The sequence below is a fragment of the Aethalodelphis obliquidens genome, unplaced genomic scaffold (genome assembly GCF_003676395.1).
Source record: "Aethalodelphis obliquidens isolate GAN/ISIS:26980383/991018 unplaced genomic scaffold, ASM367639v1 scaffold30, whole genome shotgun sequence".
Taxonomy (NCBI): Eukaryota; Metazoa; Chordata; class Mammalia; order Artiodactyla; family Delphinidae; genus Aethalodelphis; species Aethalodelphis obliquidens.
Genome location: NW_020837974.1, coordinates 6378461 through 6394368, shown reverse-complemented (window position 1 = coordinate 6394368; position 15908 = coordinate 6378461). Strand labels below are relative to the sequence as shown.

The 15908-nt window shown below is 44.7% G+C and overlaps 1 protein-coding gene across 5 annotated transcripts in view; it reads right to left on the bottom strand.

Moving 5' to 3' along the window:
• Positions 1 to 12438, bottom strand: part of ZKSCAN1 (zinc finger with KRAB and SCAN domains 1) — a 38258-nt gene extending 25820 nt beyond the window's left edge. For 3 of the 5 annotated variants that reach the window (XR_003436981.1, XM_027125865.1, XM_027125864.1), the window contains exons 1-5: positions 12316 to 12438; positions 3880 to 4397; positions 3490 to 3643; positions 1368 to 1459; positions 969 to 1095 (exon numbers count right to left, since the gene is read on the bottom strand). Coding sequence is in view for 4 of the 5 variants with exons in the window: in XM_027125865.1 (XP_026981666.1) it covers positions 969 to 1095; positions 1368 to 1459; positions 3490 to 3643; positions 3880 to 4305 (799 nt within the window). In the remaining variant the exon portion in view is untranslated. Of the gene's footprint in view, positions 1 to 968; positions 1096 to 1367; positions 1460 to 3489; positions 3644 to 3879; positions 4398 to 6054; positions 6107 to 12308 lie in introns of those variants that run through there. The other 2 variants (XM_027125855.1, XM_027125856.1) reach the window with 2 other exon arrangements.
• Positions 12439 to 15908: the final 3470 nt, after the last annotated feature.

Genomic DNA, 15908 nt, shown 5'->3' with positions numbered 1-15908 from the left:
ATAGTTCCCCGGCTGTTCCCAATGTTTTGTTTTGCTTTGTTTTAAGTTAGCAAGGGGTGGGTACTACCCGGCTCACAAACAGAGATCAGTTTTTTGGCTTAATTTTCACCTCGTCCAAAGAGCAAGTACTAAGAAACAACAAACCCCAGTTACCTCTATGGTTCAAAACAAAACTTGAGGTTTCTGTATTAACATCCTTTCTTCATAACTTCCCTTCATTCACCCTACCACTGCCCTCCCCAGGCAGAAGTCTTAGGAAGTGGCCTTCCTATGACAGGACTGATCTGAGAGCTTCCTGCAGTACTATCTCCCAGGGGTTAAGACTTAATAGAGACAAATGGGACTGTCTGTCAACTGTGTCACCTTGTCTTATCTGGTTGATGCCTCTTAGAACTTCTTTGTTCTTACTACACACTCAGGAGCCAGAGCTCTTCACAGAAGATCACCATTAGGTTTGGAATCTGGGAATCCTGACCAGGTGCAAGTTCATGGAATTATACAGAACTGTTGTGGAGCAGCGCTCACAGGAAGCAAGACTGAAAGCCCATGGCAGGATGCAGTGTAGGTTCAGGAACATGGTCCCAGGTTAGGATTAGATTGATGATCAATTCTCACCTGGCCCTCTATAATAGGAAATACAGACACTCCCCTGACAAAAGCACTTAGTTGTATCCACAGGGAATGAAGCAGAATCCTCAATGGTGACAGAGTAGTTGAAGAGGTGGGGATTCAGAACATAAAATTATTTCTGCTTTCAAACAGCAAAAAATACCTAGAGGTAAAAAATCCACCTGGAATCAGGAAGTCCCAGTACCAGGCTTTTGGGATTAAAGAAACTCAAATTGTTCTCCTTCTCTATCTGGTCTGAAGAAACGGGCTCAGTAGTCTCTACCACACCAGAGATCCCAGAACTAACAGAAAAAGAGGCAATACAATCTTATCAGACAATAATCCTGCAGCCATCTTACCCTGGGAAATCACGTTCCCATAATTCTCCTGCCTGGTGTCCCTATTCAGATTCCTCCGAGCCAGGTTCTGACATCCCCATTCCTCCAGGATGAGGGACACGGCCATGTCCTCGATCTTCACCATTGCCTGAAATAACACGAGATCCCCACACTCAGTTCTCCCAAAGTCCAGGGACAGTCCCACTGCCCGAACCTGGAGTCAGGGACGGAGGTGACTGCAAACCTACAGGATGCTGGGAAAGAAAAGGTGACCACGCCAGGCTCTAGTGGACAGGTGGGAGTGGAGCTACTCTGTGGGCAGGGACGTCAAGAGCCAGTGTCCTGGTGAAGACCGCTGAAAGAGCTCCAGGAAGAGGCAGATGCAAGGGACTCAGGAGGGCAGAGGGGCCCACAGCTCACCTGGGAATCTGCCGAGAACAGTGCAGATGCCATCGCCTGGTCTCTGGGACCCCCCTCATGATGAGGGGCAGGAACGTGGGTGGCAGGGAGAGCTGAGGGAGGAGAAAGGAGCTGTGAGTGAAGCCAGCTCTGCTCTGGGCCTCCCTTCAAAGAAGGGCCCAGGGGCACCCTCTTTCCTGTACCAGCATGCCCAATGTTCAGTGTTTAACTACAGAACTGAGAACTACAGAGAATGGAAGAAAGAAAAGGCATGATCTGTGTCTTCCCAAGATCTCTGTTCTTAAGCAGGAGTAACAAGGAGTCATAAAAGGGCCCTTAAAATCACCTGGTCCAACTCCTTCATTTTAAAGAAGGGGAAACCGAGGCCCCGATAGGGTAAACAACTTGCGTAACATCATCCTGTTAAGAGGGCAGAGCCAGAACTATAACCCGGGTTCCTACTCTCAGCCACAGAAGTAGGTAACACTCAGCCCACATTCAAGTCTGGCTCATAATTTAATTTTCTCCAGTCCAACAAACAGTATACCAGGACTTCAGAATCCCATTCGGTTGTGGAAAATGCAACAGTTTTAAAAATCTTTAGTAGTAATATCTTGAAACACAGAGAAGGAAGGGGCTCTTCTTACTTCTGGGTAAGTTTCAGCCATTTTTTGTCCCTCTACTTTTCTCCCTCACTTAGCCACAGTTTTTGGATAAAACATACACATGGTTCGAATGTCAATGAGACATTTACAAATGTATAAGGGTCTGGGTTGACACTCATCTAATAAAAGACGTCTACAATATAGGGTCACATTAACTGCGACGTGCAAGAAAAACTGGAAAAATTTTAAGCGGCAAAATCAAAATCCTCCCGTGCCAAGTAATGTTAGATTTGAAAATGTTACTGGTGAACAGATGATGTTACTGTGCTGCAAAGATACTAGAAAAACTAATTTGAAACGGAATTAGTAAATCTTGTAACTATTTCAGAATATACAGCAATAATATAAGCTAAAGCAAAATGTAGAAAAAGATCAAGTACCTAGCACTTTAACCCGCTGAGAGTTAGGAAACGCTCTGGAAGATGAGCAGCACAAAGAGAAACTGAGAATAAGTGCATATGCCTCAATTCCTTCAAGAACTATTTACGACGTAACAACTGTACGTTCCAGGGTCTGGAAAGCTGTTACTCTGGTAACCTGAATCAGCCCTAATCTGGCACTTAAAACCACAAAGATCCTCCTCCGTTTCCTGACTTCACCTGGTGGAGTGTGGAGAGAGCTCACAAACCCTACGAGGACCTAACGGGACTGGGTGGACAGTGGTGGATAAACATCACAGCGCACTGGTTGGCTCACAAGGCTTTCTCCAGCTTACGAGCGCTGGCTATCCTGCAGAATGCACGGAAGACAATACTTCCTTAAGCTCTAATATTCCTATCCTGAATGTCATCATAAATAAACACACTGGTTAAGGACTGTGCCTTTGTCAACTCTTGCTGAACAACCATACTTTTAGCATGTTATTTTTTTTTCTTTTACTGATATTCTAGGTATCAATTTTGATTTTAAAACTGGTTAAAAATATTGTTAATATTTCCCTCAAAGGAAAAAAAATTCAACTGATTTTTATTTATATGACCCTGAAGTGATTTTTTTTGCCTCATTTTCCTCAACCAAAAACAAAATATTTTTTCCATCCTTTTCCCATTCTTTGGAATTTTTGAAAGTAACCTAGAAATAGAGTGATGTTACACAGTATTTTATACATTTTAAATAAAATGAATTGATAAATGATCCTTTTAAAGATAATTTATGACATACTAGGGTGTTGGCTATATTTCATCTCTTCCTAGGACTTTCCTGTAAAAAAAAAAAAACCTGCTAGACATCCAGAATACTAACAATTCAACAAATAATATAATGTCCACCCAAGTTCATTATGCACATTTCACTTACCTCCTTGGTAACATTATTTAACTCCTGAAATTGGCCTGTAAGTTGTATTTCCTCTGATGTTTAGTAATAACGACAATAGAAATAAACATGTTTCTCTATTACAGGCATTTAGCAACACAGAGAGGGCACTCCCATCCTGAATAGTTTGCTTCTTTCCCCCCATGTGAAACCTTGCTTCTTACCCCGTGGTTGTAAGAGGCGGGGTTTCCGAGATGAATGCTTGAAATGGGACTGGGTGGCCTCATGAGGAAGGTCAAAGCTCGAGGACTCCTGTACTGGATCCAGAGGCACCATCCCCCTTGCGAGCATCTCAGGTCCATGAACTTGACCTGGGACCTGAGGACAAACAGGGTGGGCCTGTGGGTAAATCACTTTTTAAACAGGAATTTAAACAAGTGAAAAAAGACACTAAATATACCAGTATATTAAAATATACTTTTTAATATCCAAGCAGAAGAGGATCAAAGCACCACAAGGACTATTAATACGAACTTTAAGTCAGTAACTTTCTCTCTGCTTCAGTCTCAAAGTCCACGTGCTGCTCACACATGACAGGTTTCCCCTCTTCTTACCTGCTGTCCTGATAAATCCAGCTCCAGATCTTCCAGAAGGGTCACAGCCTCCTCTCCACTATCGGGACGGTATTCCTGCAGCCAGACTTGGAGCTCCTTGGGCAGAATGGAAAGGAACTGCTCCAGCACCAGCAGCTCCAGGATCTGCTCCTTGGTGTTTATCTCTGGTCGCAGCCACTGGTGACAAAGTTCCTTTAGTCGACTCAGGGCCTCTCGAGGCCCAAAAGTGTTCTGGTAACAGAAGTGCCTGAACCGCTGGCGGAAGATCTCCGGGTCGGGAGGAGGAGACTCCTGCAGACTGGCGTCCTGCCCCCACACGTGCTCTTCCTCATCCTCCTCTTCGACCTTCACTATCACGATGCCGTCCTTCTCCTGGGCAGCGTGGGGGGACAGACCGGTGGCTTCCCTTGACTCAGCAGTCATCATTCAGGCTCAGGGACCTGACTTGATCCAAACAGGGTCTGTGCTCTCCTTTCTGTCCTGGGAAATGTTTTCTGATATCTGTTTCTGTACTATTCCTGGAGGAGAAAAAAAAAAAAAAAAAAAAAAAAAAAGTTATTGGTACCTTTATGAAAAGTGACCTGTGCTGTTAATATTTCATACAAGGCTACACCTCAAGGCATTAAAAATGCCTCTGGGGGCTTCCCTGATGGTGCAGTGGTTAAGAATCCGCCTGCCAACACAGGGGACATGGGTTCGAGCCCTGGTCTGGGAAGATCCCACGTGCCGTGGAGCAAATAAGCCCGTGCGCCATAACTACTGAGCCCGTGAGCTACAACTACTGAGCCCGTGTGCAACAACTGCTGAAGCCCGCGTACCTAAGAGCCTGTGATCCACAACAAGAGAAGCCACCGTGATGAGAAGCCCGCGCACAGCAACAAAGAGTAGCCCCCGCTCGCCGCAACTAGAGAAAGCCTGCGCACAGCAATAAAGATCCGACACAGCCAAAAAATAAATTAATTAATTAATTTTAAAAAATGCCTCTGAATAGCAAAGGGGGAAAAAAAAGCCTCCAGAGCCACACTGTTTTCCCTGTCACTCTAGATATTAAGGTTTGCAAACAAACTTCCAACTGGCAAATTCCCCCCTCAGGGTGTTTGCCTGAGCACCGTCCCTCCAGGAGGAGGGCAGGCTATGACATCATGTGTTTACACGCTAAGCCCAGTGAGAGCGGAATGTTAGTGGGGTGCCAGGCACCCGCTTCAGCAGCATGCTAGCCATCTTACCCCCTCCCACAACACGCTTGGAGCACCATCTCACAGATGACATGACTGCGGCTCGGACGACTCAAGTGATTTGCTCAGGAGCAGGAGGCTACCTACCTAGCAGTCAACACTCAAGCCAAACGTGAAGGCCAGGACTTACTAACCCACCATCTAGCTATTTCTATTATTTTTATAGGTGCCTTGGTCAGTACGAGATAATCCACTTTGGACAGAGAAAGAAAATATCAAAATGTCTATTTATATTTTAAAAGTGAGAAAAAAAAAACCATATTTAATGTACAAATGGACACTACCAAACTCACTTGGTCTAAATGCTGAACTGCCACATGTCACACATGAGACAAGTGTGTGGGGGGGTGTGAGCAAAATGGGTCAAATGACACAAACTTCGAGTTATAAAATAAGTTAAGTCCTGGGGATGTAATGTACAGCATGGTGACTACAGTTAATAATAATACTGTACTGCATATTTGAAAGCTGCTGAGAGTAGTTCTTAAAAATTCTCATCAAAAGAAAATAAAATGTAGGGGACTTTCCTGGGGGCAAAGTGGTTAAGAATCCGCCTGCCAATGCAGGGGACACAGGTTCAAGCCCTGGTCTGGGAAGATCCCACGTGCCTTGGAGCAACTAAGCCCGTGCGCCACAAATACTGAGCCTGCGCTCTAGAGCCCGTGAGCCACAAATACTGAGCCTGTGTGCCACAACTACCGCAGCCTGTGTGCCACAACTACCGCAGCCTGTGCTCCCAGAGCCCGTGCTCCACAACAAGAGAAGCCACCGCAATGAGAAGTCTGTGCACCACACCGAAGAGTAGCCCCCGCTCGCTGTAACTAGAGGAAGCCTGTGTGCAGCAATGAAGACCCAACACAGCCAAAAATAAATAATAAAATAAAAAGAAAAATGAAAAAAAGAAAATGTAACTATGGCGACAGATGTTAACCAGACTTACTGTGGTGATCACTTTGGAATATACACAAATATTGAATCGTTATGTTGTACACCTGAAACCAGTATAATGTTACATATCAATTACATCTCAAAAAAAAAGACAGACAAGCAGCTTTAAAGATTCTTTCAGAGAAACTACAATTAGGGAAATACTAACGATGCAAATACACACAAACAAGAAAACTGCACAGCAATTTTTTTTTTTTTTTTTGCGGTACGCGGGCCTCTCACTGTTGTGGCCCCTCCCGTTGCGGAGCACAGGCTCCGGACGCGCAGGCTCAGCGGCCATGGCTCACGGGCCCAGCCGCTCCGTGGCATGTGGGATCTTCCCGGACCGGGGAACGAACCCGTGTCCCCTGCATCGACAAGCGGACTCTCAACCACTGCACCACCAGGGAAGCCCTGCACAGCAATTTTTAACTCAGCCAGGTCAGAAGGTAAAAACAAATGTGGAACTAAATCAAACTTAAGAAGTCAACCGATAAGTGAGAAAGTAGCTGAATTTCAAGAACAAAAATTTAACATGGTTGGTGGATAGGATCAATCATGAGTTGATAAGCAGAGGCAACAATGTGTCGCTTCCATCTGAACTGACCAATCTTTGTGAAGCATCTTTTTTCCCCCACCTCTACGGCCATCAAAATTAAGCATCAAATTCAACTTTTAGAGACAGAGCATCCAATTGTTCTATAACAAAGAGATAAGCCAAGAGTTTTAAACTAGCAAAGTATTTTTAATTACATGGCTCTCACTGAAAAATTATTAGTAATTTTGATGGAAAAAGGATCATGTACGTTGAAAGCACAAATTTTTTTCTAGAATAGCACAACTTAATGTATTTTTTTAATTATACAAAACACTGGTACATGTATATAATTTTTCTAAATAGTTTTTACTGACAGGGACGTGTGACCAGAAAAGTTTGGAGATGACTGTTCTAATCGCAAAGAATATGATTTTAATCTGAGATTTATCACAGGATTAGTTGTTTTTCCTCTTTCTTTGGTCCTTAATGAAAACCAGAAATCCTTATTAAAATAGCAGTCTATAATAACAATAAAGAATATTACATTCAAAAAGGCTTACTACATAAATGTAAAAACACTGTGGGAATTAAGTCATTTCTCCAATGATTTTAAACTGGTAAAAGTCCTGTTGCAAACCATCTTCTAGCCCTTCCCATCCACTCCTTCAGACCTGTTTTGCACTCCACCCACCTTGCTGCAGGAAATATATTTTGTTTTTTAACTTCAGACCAGCTTTACCTGGAAAGTCCTTACAGTTACGAGTATTCAATTTCCTAACCATTTCTGCAATCTACAGTATGCAAAGTGTCCTGCTAGACTGATGGGAATAAAAAGATGAGAAGCACCATTCCTATTTTTACACAAATAATTACAGTACAAAGCAGATGTGCCAACAGTTCTAAGGACGTTACAACCTGAGTGCTGGAGAAGCCCTGAGGAGTGACTGACAGCTACAAGGCAGCTTCCAGGAAACAGCCCCCCTGGAGCTGGGACCCAGAGAGGAAGAGGCAGCGAGTAGGGAGTCCAAGAGATCACTTCTTTGGCTAGCTTTCTCCCAGCTGGAGGCTGAATAATTCCTGTAAGGCTTAGTCTCTTTATTTCATTCTGAAAAGTAAAAAGCAAGACTATCTTTTCCAGCTATGCCTCCCAGAACTGTCTTCCACCACCCTAATCCAGGCTCCACATCTCCTGCCGAGACTAGGGCCTTAGCTCCATACATTTTCTCTAGCATCCATTTCTCCCCTTTCTAATACGAACATACCAAGGTCAACTTAGTATTGCCAAAGTATGCTTCTAGGCATTCCCTCCTTCCCCTCAGTTACTGTCAATGAATCCCTGACATCTACCGATTAGTGTTCAAACAACACACCCCACTCGACCTTTCCACCCCCATTACTTTCCTTAGTAGTGATCCCCTATGTTTCAGCCTACTGGGCCCATTAATGTTCCCCAAGCATAGGGTGTGACTTTGCATCTTCACCCCTTTGCTGGGACCAATCTCCCACCTTTATCCACCTCTACTGGCCAAATTTTCACTCACCCTTCAAGATGTACACTGTCTCCTGACATTCTGAATTAAATAAGGTATCTTCCTCCTTTGAACACCCTTGGTACTTTCTCTGTTCCTGTCTTAGGCACTTCTACTCTCCTTGTATTATCATTATTTGAGCTGCAGTTCCTATCTCCACCTCCCAGCTAAACCCCTCAAGAACAAGGACTTTTGTTTATTTATCTTCTAGGGAACTGGGGAGACTGTTGAACAGCACAGAAAAAATAAGAACAACTCAGCGGCTTCCGTGGTGGTCTAGTGGTTAAGACTCCACGCTGCCAATGCAGGGGGCCCGGGTTCAATTCCTGGTCAGGGAACTAGATCCCACATGCCGCAACTAAGACCCAGCTCAGACAAATAAATAAATAAATATTTTTTTAAAAAAAAAAGGAAAAGAAAAAGAAAAAAGAACAACTCAAGCCATTACAGCGCCCCCTGCCGTCTTATTGCCTTTAGTGGCAATTAGTGATCAGACAGCCCAGGAACATCTATCTCATCACTCAGGCGCAGAATCTCACCTTCCTTGACTCCTCTCTCCTTACATGCATTCAGTCTCCAGGCACCAGGGAGAAGTATTTCTTTGTTCATACTTATTTTTCTGTCTAGCTCCATGGAGGCCAGCTTCCTCTCTTTGGTGCCCTGCCGTCATCCCCCCACAGTTCACCTCCCACCTTGCTCTCAGATCTTCTTCATAAAACTCTAGAGCCTTGTAGTCAATACTCCCCAGCACCTGGTCCCAGTTTCCCCATCAAGCTTCATTTCCCATGAATTTCTCTCCCTCCCCTGCCATGAACCTTTTCCATCCAGCAAAATGAGTCTACTCAGTACTTCCTAAATATGTCTTGTATTTTGAACACCATCCTTTTCTCCCACGATAATGCCTGGGATTTCACTCCCAGTCTTCTCTGACTTTTCAAATCCTACTTATCCTTCAGAGCTAAGCTAAAATGCAACTTGCCCCTCATCTGTTCAAGAGGCCTCTCTCTAGTAGGCATTATAGGAAGAACCAATGTTAACTGAGTGCTTTCTATGTACCAGGCATTTCACACAACACCCTCAGGAGGTAGGTACCATTGTTGTCTCACTGTATAATGACAAAACTAAGGTTTACAGATGTTAAATAACATACCCAAGGTCACAGAGCAATTGAATGGCAGAGCGAGGATTTGAGATTAGGTCTGTGGGACCCCTCAGCTCAAGCTCCAACCATCATACCAAACTCATTCTGTCCCAACGTGTGGGGTAAGGAAGGGCTTCTGTGGACACACGGATTCTTTTGAAGAGGAAGGCCTACGAAGGATGACCACTCAGGAATGGGCCTCACCTGCCATCCAGTTTTCACTGGAGAGCTGCGTGACTAAGGAGACACAGCAGGAGATGCAAGTGGGAATCATCTAAACTCTAACCAGGTGGGACCTTCAAAAGAGACAACTGAGCAGAGCTAGTGTGGCATCTAGTCTGGTGTCAGAAACCTCATTTATGAAAATTCTGTTCCATCTTAGGCATTTAAGGAGACTAAAGGAAAGGAATCTTAATTTGTGCCCACATCTTAGCCAGTTTTGAAGAGTAGGATGCTCCTTGGGTCAGTGGGACTCAACAGGAAGGGATTCTGAGGAGGAAGTGAGACCTAAAGGGACAGAGATGAGGGCACGGCCACAGTCCCTCTTCCCCCAATTTTGACAGGTACCCTCCCCCCCCAACATTTCTCTGCTCCTACTTTGGGCAGGAGAAAAGTCACAACAGCGGCGGAAGGGCTGGGTTTTATTTTAGGTTTCAGAGGATCTGCGCACACAATCTTTTCTCCTCTCTCTAAACTCTATGCCCTAATGGTCTCCACCAAGCATTTGCTATTCAAGTTCTTTCTTGGTAATCTAATTTTTCATGCCGTCTTCTTCGACTAGACTATTGTTAAGAGTATGCGTCTTTGTACCTCTTAGACCTACACTTAGTATGACCTCTTTGCAAGCACTAGTTTTTAAAAAATACTTGACTGAATGTTACTATTTTTGGCGCATTCACATAGCATTCAAAGTTGCCCTCAAATTACAGGCGTGGAAGAGTTTCACTAAGCTGCATCACCACTTACCAGCTGATTTTAGGTTTAGTTACTCTAAGTACAGATGTTTCTTCTCTGGGTTAAAAAACAGTATTTGTCTCACAGAGCTGCTGTGAGGATTACAGGAGTTAACATATATGAAGCACTTCAAACAGTCTCTGGCATTTAGTAGGCACTAGAGAAGTGTTTTAAATTTTTTCAATAAACTTAAGAGATGTAACTATACTTTCCAATTTTCAGCCTGCTTAAAAGATTAAGCAACAGGAGAAATCCTGTAATAGTGAAAGTAGCACAGGGTGGAACACCTGAATTCTAGTCTCCCATGAATAAGAGTGAGTCCCTCCCTGGGTGAGTTATTTAACCTCTCTGACATCCAGTATCCTTATCTGTCAAATTGGGGTGGGGTGGGGGAGGGAACAGAGGAGCAGAAAACTACCTCTGGGGTCCCTTTGAGCTGAAAACCATTCTGACACACTATCCGATTTAGATAAGATTACCCCCAGTACCTGGTTCTCCCCGAAGGTAAATACGAAAGATTTTCTTACAAAAAAGGCTTGGAGTTACAAGCTCAGTTTATTCCAAAGGCTATTTTCTAAACAGGCCAGTATCTTTTCCAGGGCATAGTCTTCAAAGTTTAAACTGCCTCCCACCCATTTCTGAACAGAGCTCTAAGATGTTTTAAAACATGAAAAAGCTACCTTTAAAAGACAACTAGCTACCCAAAGAATACTGATACTCAGAATGAAAAGGTAACATTTAACATAACACTCATCTGTATTTAGATACAATATAAAGTTAGGAAAAATTTAAATGCTTAGATCAAGTAGGGAATCAGCAAAAGACTATGATATTAAGTAGCTAGCTTCCCTGTTTGTATTTTAAGATTGGTGAAGACTGCCTGAAATAATGAACAAGCATCGTGCATAGTAATTCAGAGACAATACAAACTTCGAGAAACATTCTGGGGCAAATGATCATTATGGTTCCCTAAGTAATAAAGCTATTTCTCCACACGTGGCTGGCAAATACAGTAACAAGGCTTTGTTGACTGGTTACAATGAATCCTCCACAATTCAATTCGACAACTATTTACTGACCACCTCCAATCCGCCTAGCAATAGTCTGTACAATAAATGCTTTCTTTGGTCCCAGGCCATGTAACAGCTGCTCTCTATGATGAAAGTATCTTATTGAGTACTGGAGGCACTGCAAGAAACGGAGGGCAGGGGGTCAGTGTCAGGCTGAACTGTAGCTGAATTTTTCAATTACATTGACCAAATTATCTCAAAGTTGGAAGGGCCTTTGGAGAAAACCTAGTTAATTTGATTGATGACAAAACTGAGTTGGCGGAAGTGTCTTATCTTATCCAAGGTCACTCAGTTAATCAGTCTCCTAACGGCCCCGCGCAATTTCCACAAATTCCTTTCACTCTTCACCCCTTCCAAGTCAGGCAGAATAACTACTACCCAGAAGTGGAAAATCCACCTCATCTACCGGACAGCTCGTTTTCAAAAGCCTTCGAAATAGTCCATAAAGCTGAAAGAGAGTGGGATGTACATATAACCTCTACCAGACCCGAATCATTTCTTTACCCACTCTGACTAGGTTTCAAAAGCTCTTTAATCACCGCTCGGGGGTGGGGGTGGGGTGCGGAGAAGCAGGTGATCTGGAAACACGTATGCGGCACCTTGAAACGTGTCCATTTCTCTCAGCCTTCCGCATTTTTCACCTCGAGGTCCTGCAAGGACCCCGAAAAAAAAAATCTCTCACTGGAATCAAAGCAAATGGCGACGAAAGCAGAGCAGAACATTCAGACAGGGGTCGGTTCGCTCGCGACCCGGTTCTCAGAAACGTCAAGCGACGATGACGACACTGCAGGAGAGGGGCCCGGAAGGGGCCCGCGGACGGCCTCCCAGGACCCCCGGCCAAGGACCGTCGACCCCTCCCCGCCTGGGCCCGCGGTGGGGAGGGGGCGGCCTGGCCTGGGGCGGGGACGCTGGCACGGACTCGCTTCACGCTGCGCCCCGGCCGCCCGGAGGGGACCCCGGGGCCTCAGTTGCAGAGCCCACCCCCACGCACACACCCCTGCGGCCCCGCCCACCCCCCCCAGAGGCCGGCCCCACCTCTCACCGTGAGCCCCGGGAGCGGCCTAGGGGCGCTGGGCGAGCAAGGGGAGCTGACTCTGGGGCTCAGGCCGGCCGAAGGGCGCCGCGCACGGATCTAGGCCCTCTTGACGCCTCGACACAGACACAATGAGTCACAAAGGCCGGAAGTGTGTCAGCACCTCGTCTTCCGGGACTGCGCCGCGCTTCCGGGTCCTCTCTAGGAGCGCGGGAGGTTTTGGAATCTCGGTTCCCGAACGCTGGACCAGTCCCGTGCCCTGCCGTGGTCCCATCTCCCGCTTCGGGGTCTCCGCCCTCAGCCTGTGCGCCCCGTGTGAAGGCTGGGAACGAAGGAGAAGGGATTCAGGCCTTTCGAGATACAAACAGACTGTCCAGTTCTGACACCAGTCCATCTGATAATTCGATTTCTCCTTTTTCATCTCTGGCAGTCCTTGTAGTAATTATAGTTATTACCAAGCAATAATAATACTTAATAATTGTATGTCTGTGGCAGAGGAGCTGAAAGAAGGGTGTACACAGAGGAAGGTCAAAGTGAAGCCAGCGGTGGCTGGTTTCACAAAACTGCCGTGGTAGTTTCTCTCGGGCCCTGAAGATGTCTGACAATTGAGTGGGTGGTATTTTTAAATACTTGGCGTGTGGATGAAGGACGTCTTTCTACAACCAAGCTAGTTACAGGTTCTATGTTCTGCTCATGTGAGATATGCTATTATAGCCATTTGAAAGAAGTTTTCAGAATAATAACAGACACTTATGCCTTCAAGGTGCTTTCACAACCTACAACAATTATGGCCTTCACCTGGCAAGATAAAGCAGAAATAATACTCTGCCTGCTGAACAAGGGTGACCACAGGCTTTAATGATTGTGACTTTGCTGTATATTCCAAGGCAAGTTTGGGGGAGAGACTGAACTTAATAGCTTGGTTGCATGACTCCTATTGCTTGGAAGAGATTACTTTTTAAAAAATATTTGAAAACTAAAAGGCAATTACAGTACCATTAAATGAAAATTGCAAAATGGAGAAAAATAATCAGCTGTAATCCCTCCATCGTAACCCAACTATGATGGTTTTAATGTATCCCTTTCCTATCTGTTTTCATATGTATATGTTTTTATTATTTTAAACATGGTTCAAAACTATGATTGTATTGGATATGTGGCTGGTGTACTTGAAGCACTTGCCACATTCATATTGTGTGGCCACTTTTTGGACCACAGCTGATGGGAACAGTTTTGGGCACTTGATGGAAGCACAGCTTATATGCTGAGGTGGTCTGGTCTGAGAGCTCTGATGAATGGGACAGTAGGGAACTAAAGCAACTAGATCTCCTTTCTTGGGGAGTTTAAATGTGAGACACACAGAAAACTGGGGCCAAGCAGAAATCAGTCAGCAGAAGGCATTAGGTGACAGAAGCCACAAAGCCGTGAGTGTCATGGGTAAGCAGTGGTTTCAGTAGAGAAAACTCAACTGAGCTATAGAAACAAAGACCAAGAGGGTCTGATGCACCACATGGCAGGGCTCACAGAAGGGAGCCCAGCCACCTAGTGCTGAGAACCCACAGCATAAGGAGGTGACAGCCTGAATAACTCTCAGGTCCCAAAGTTTTATTCTCTGCACCACTTGACTTTGCTGCAGATGCTCTTGTATCCTGTCTCCCTACTTCCCCGTGTGTCCGTGTGTCCTTAGAATAAATCCCTTGCCAACAAAAGAGTCTCAGTTTGTTCCTTGCCACAAAGAAAAGCCCAATGTGGTTGATGTGAAATAATGCATGCTACTTAAAAAAGCTTAATATCATATCATTAACATTGAAAATTTTGCTACACAGAATGGATAAGTATCATTTTAATAGCTGTATAGTATTCCGTCAAGCGGCTGTACCATTAATTATTTAATAATTCCTGTATTTCTAGACATGCTGAATACTTCAAAAGTTTCGCTACGTTAAGAAATATTTAAATGAAGATCTCTGTGCAGATGTCTTTTGGATTATTTAAATAAGACAGATTCTGACAAGCAAGTTTACTGAGTTAAAAAAAGTGTATATATATACATATATATGTATATATATATTACCCTTATTTACAATTGCCAAGATATGGAAGCAACCTAAGAGTCCATCAACAGATGAATGGATTACGAAGATGTGGTGTGTGTATACAATGGAATATTACTCAGGCATAAAAAAGAATGAAATTTTTCCATTTGCAACAACGTGGATGGACTTGGAGGGTATTATGCTAAGTGAAATAGGTCAGACAGAGAAAGACAAATACCGTATGATAGCACTTATATATGGAATAATAAAAATTTTTTTAAAAAGTGACATAGCACTGGTCTTTGAGAAGTTTAAAGTCTGGTGGGGATATTAGATCAATGCATGGGTCACCAAAATACAAAGTGAAATGATGCATATATCCAGAGCCATATAAACACACTTCTCTGTCCTGACTGCAGGTTTCCCAGGGCAGAATTAAGGGATCTGTGGGGCCCCTCTTCCAAGGGTTACTCTCTGGTAGTAGAAAAAGGGGTTGTCTCTTGCATAGCACAGAGAACTCTACTCTGTACTCTGTAATGACCTATATGGGAATAGAATCTAAAAAAGAGTGGATATATGTATATGTATAACAGAATCACTTTGCTGTACACCTGAAACTAACACAACATTGTAAATCAACTATACTCCAATAAAAATTAATTTAAAAAAAAAGAAAAAGGGGTTGTCTCAAGCCTGCTCCAAGGTCAGCTGTGACAAGGTCAGCTGTGACAAGGTCACCTAAGTGCCACTGCCTGCTGTTGTCTACTCTGAGTCCCCTGGCTTGGAAAGGCCTCTTCTTCAGTTCCTGGACTTATGAAAGGTCCATAACACAAGATTGTTGTGCACCTGTGCCAGCGAGGCTGTGAGCAGGGCAGGGCGGGGTGGAAGGGGCCGGGCCAGGGAAGGACCAGTCCCCACATGAGGACCTTTCTCAGGTCAGCCACCTCTGTGCTGACTGAGGGCCTGGCCCTCACGCCTCCCCCCTCTGTCCCACTGTGTGTGGCCTCTGGCCTTCCCACCTGTCCCCTCTTGCTTCCTGTGGCTCCACAGAGAGACCACCACCGGCAGCCAGCCTGCTATCTGGCCCTTGTCAGCGCATCTGGGTGCAGTGGCTCTGCCCCTGAGCTGCGCTTTCCTCCAGCATGGTCGCCCCCCTCACCTGCTCCATTACCTCTGATATGCTGTGCAAACATATTTCTGGATAAAATGCTGGGAAGAAAAAAGATTGTTGTGCACAATAGATTTAATCCTCAGTTTCTGAATCAATGAGGAAGATGATAACATGCAGATTGGAATCAAACTCAAGGTGAATAGTCAACATTTGCAACCACTGCAGCCATCAGGAATTTATACCTGCCCAGATCGCTCATGCTTAGCCCTCCCCCTGCACCCAAGCTCTCTGCTTTACCCAAATCTTCCCTCTCATCTTCTTCCTTCTAGGATTTTAACAATCTCTTGGAGCTTTTATTCTATTGAACATCGATGTCTCTTTATGTACGTCCATCCGCCCCACCCCCAAGTGCCCACAGGGGCCAGGCAGCCAGTGGCTGGGATAAATTTAATTGT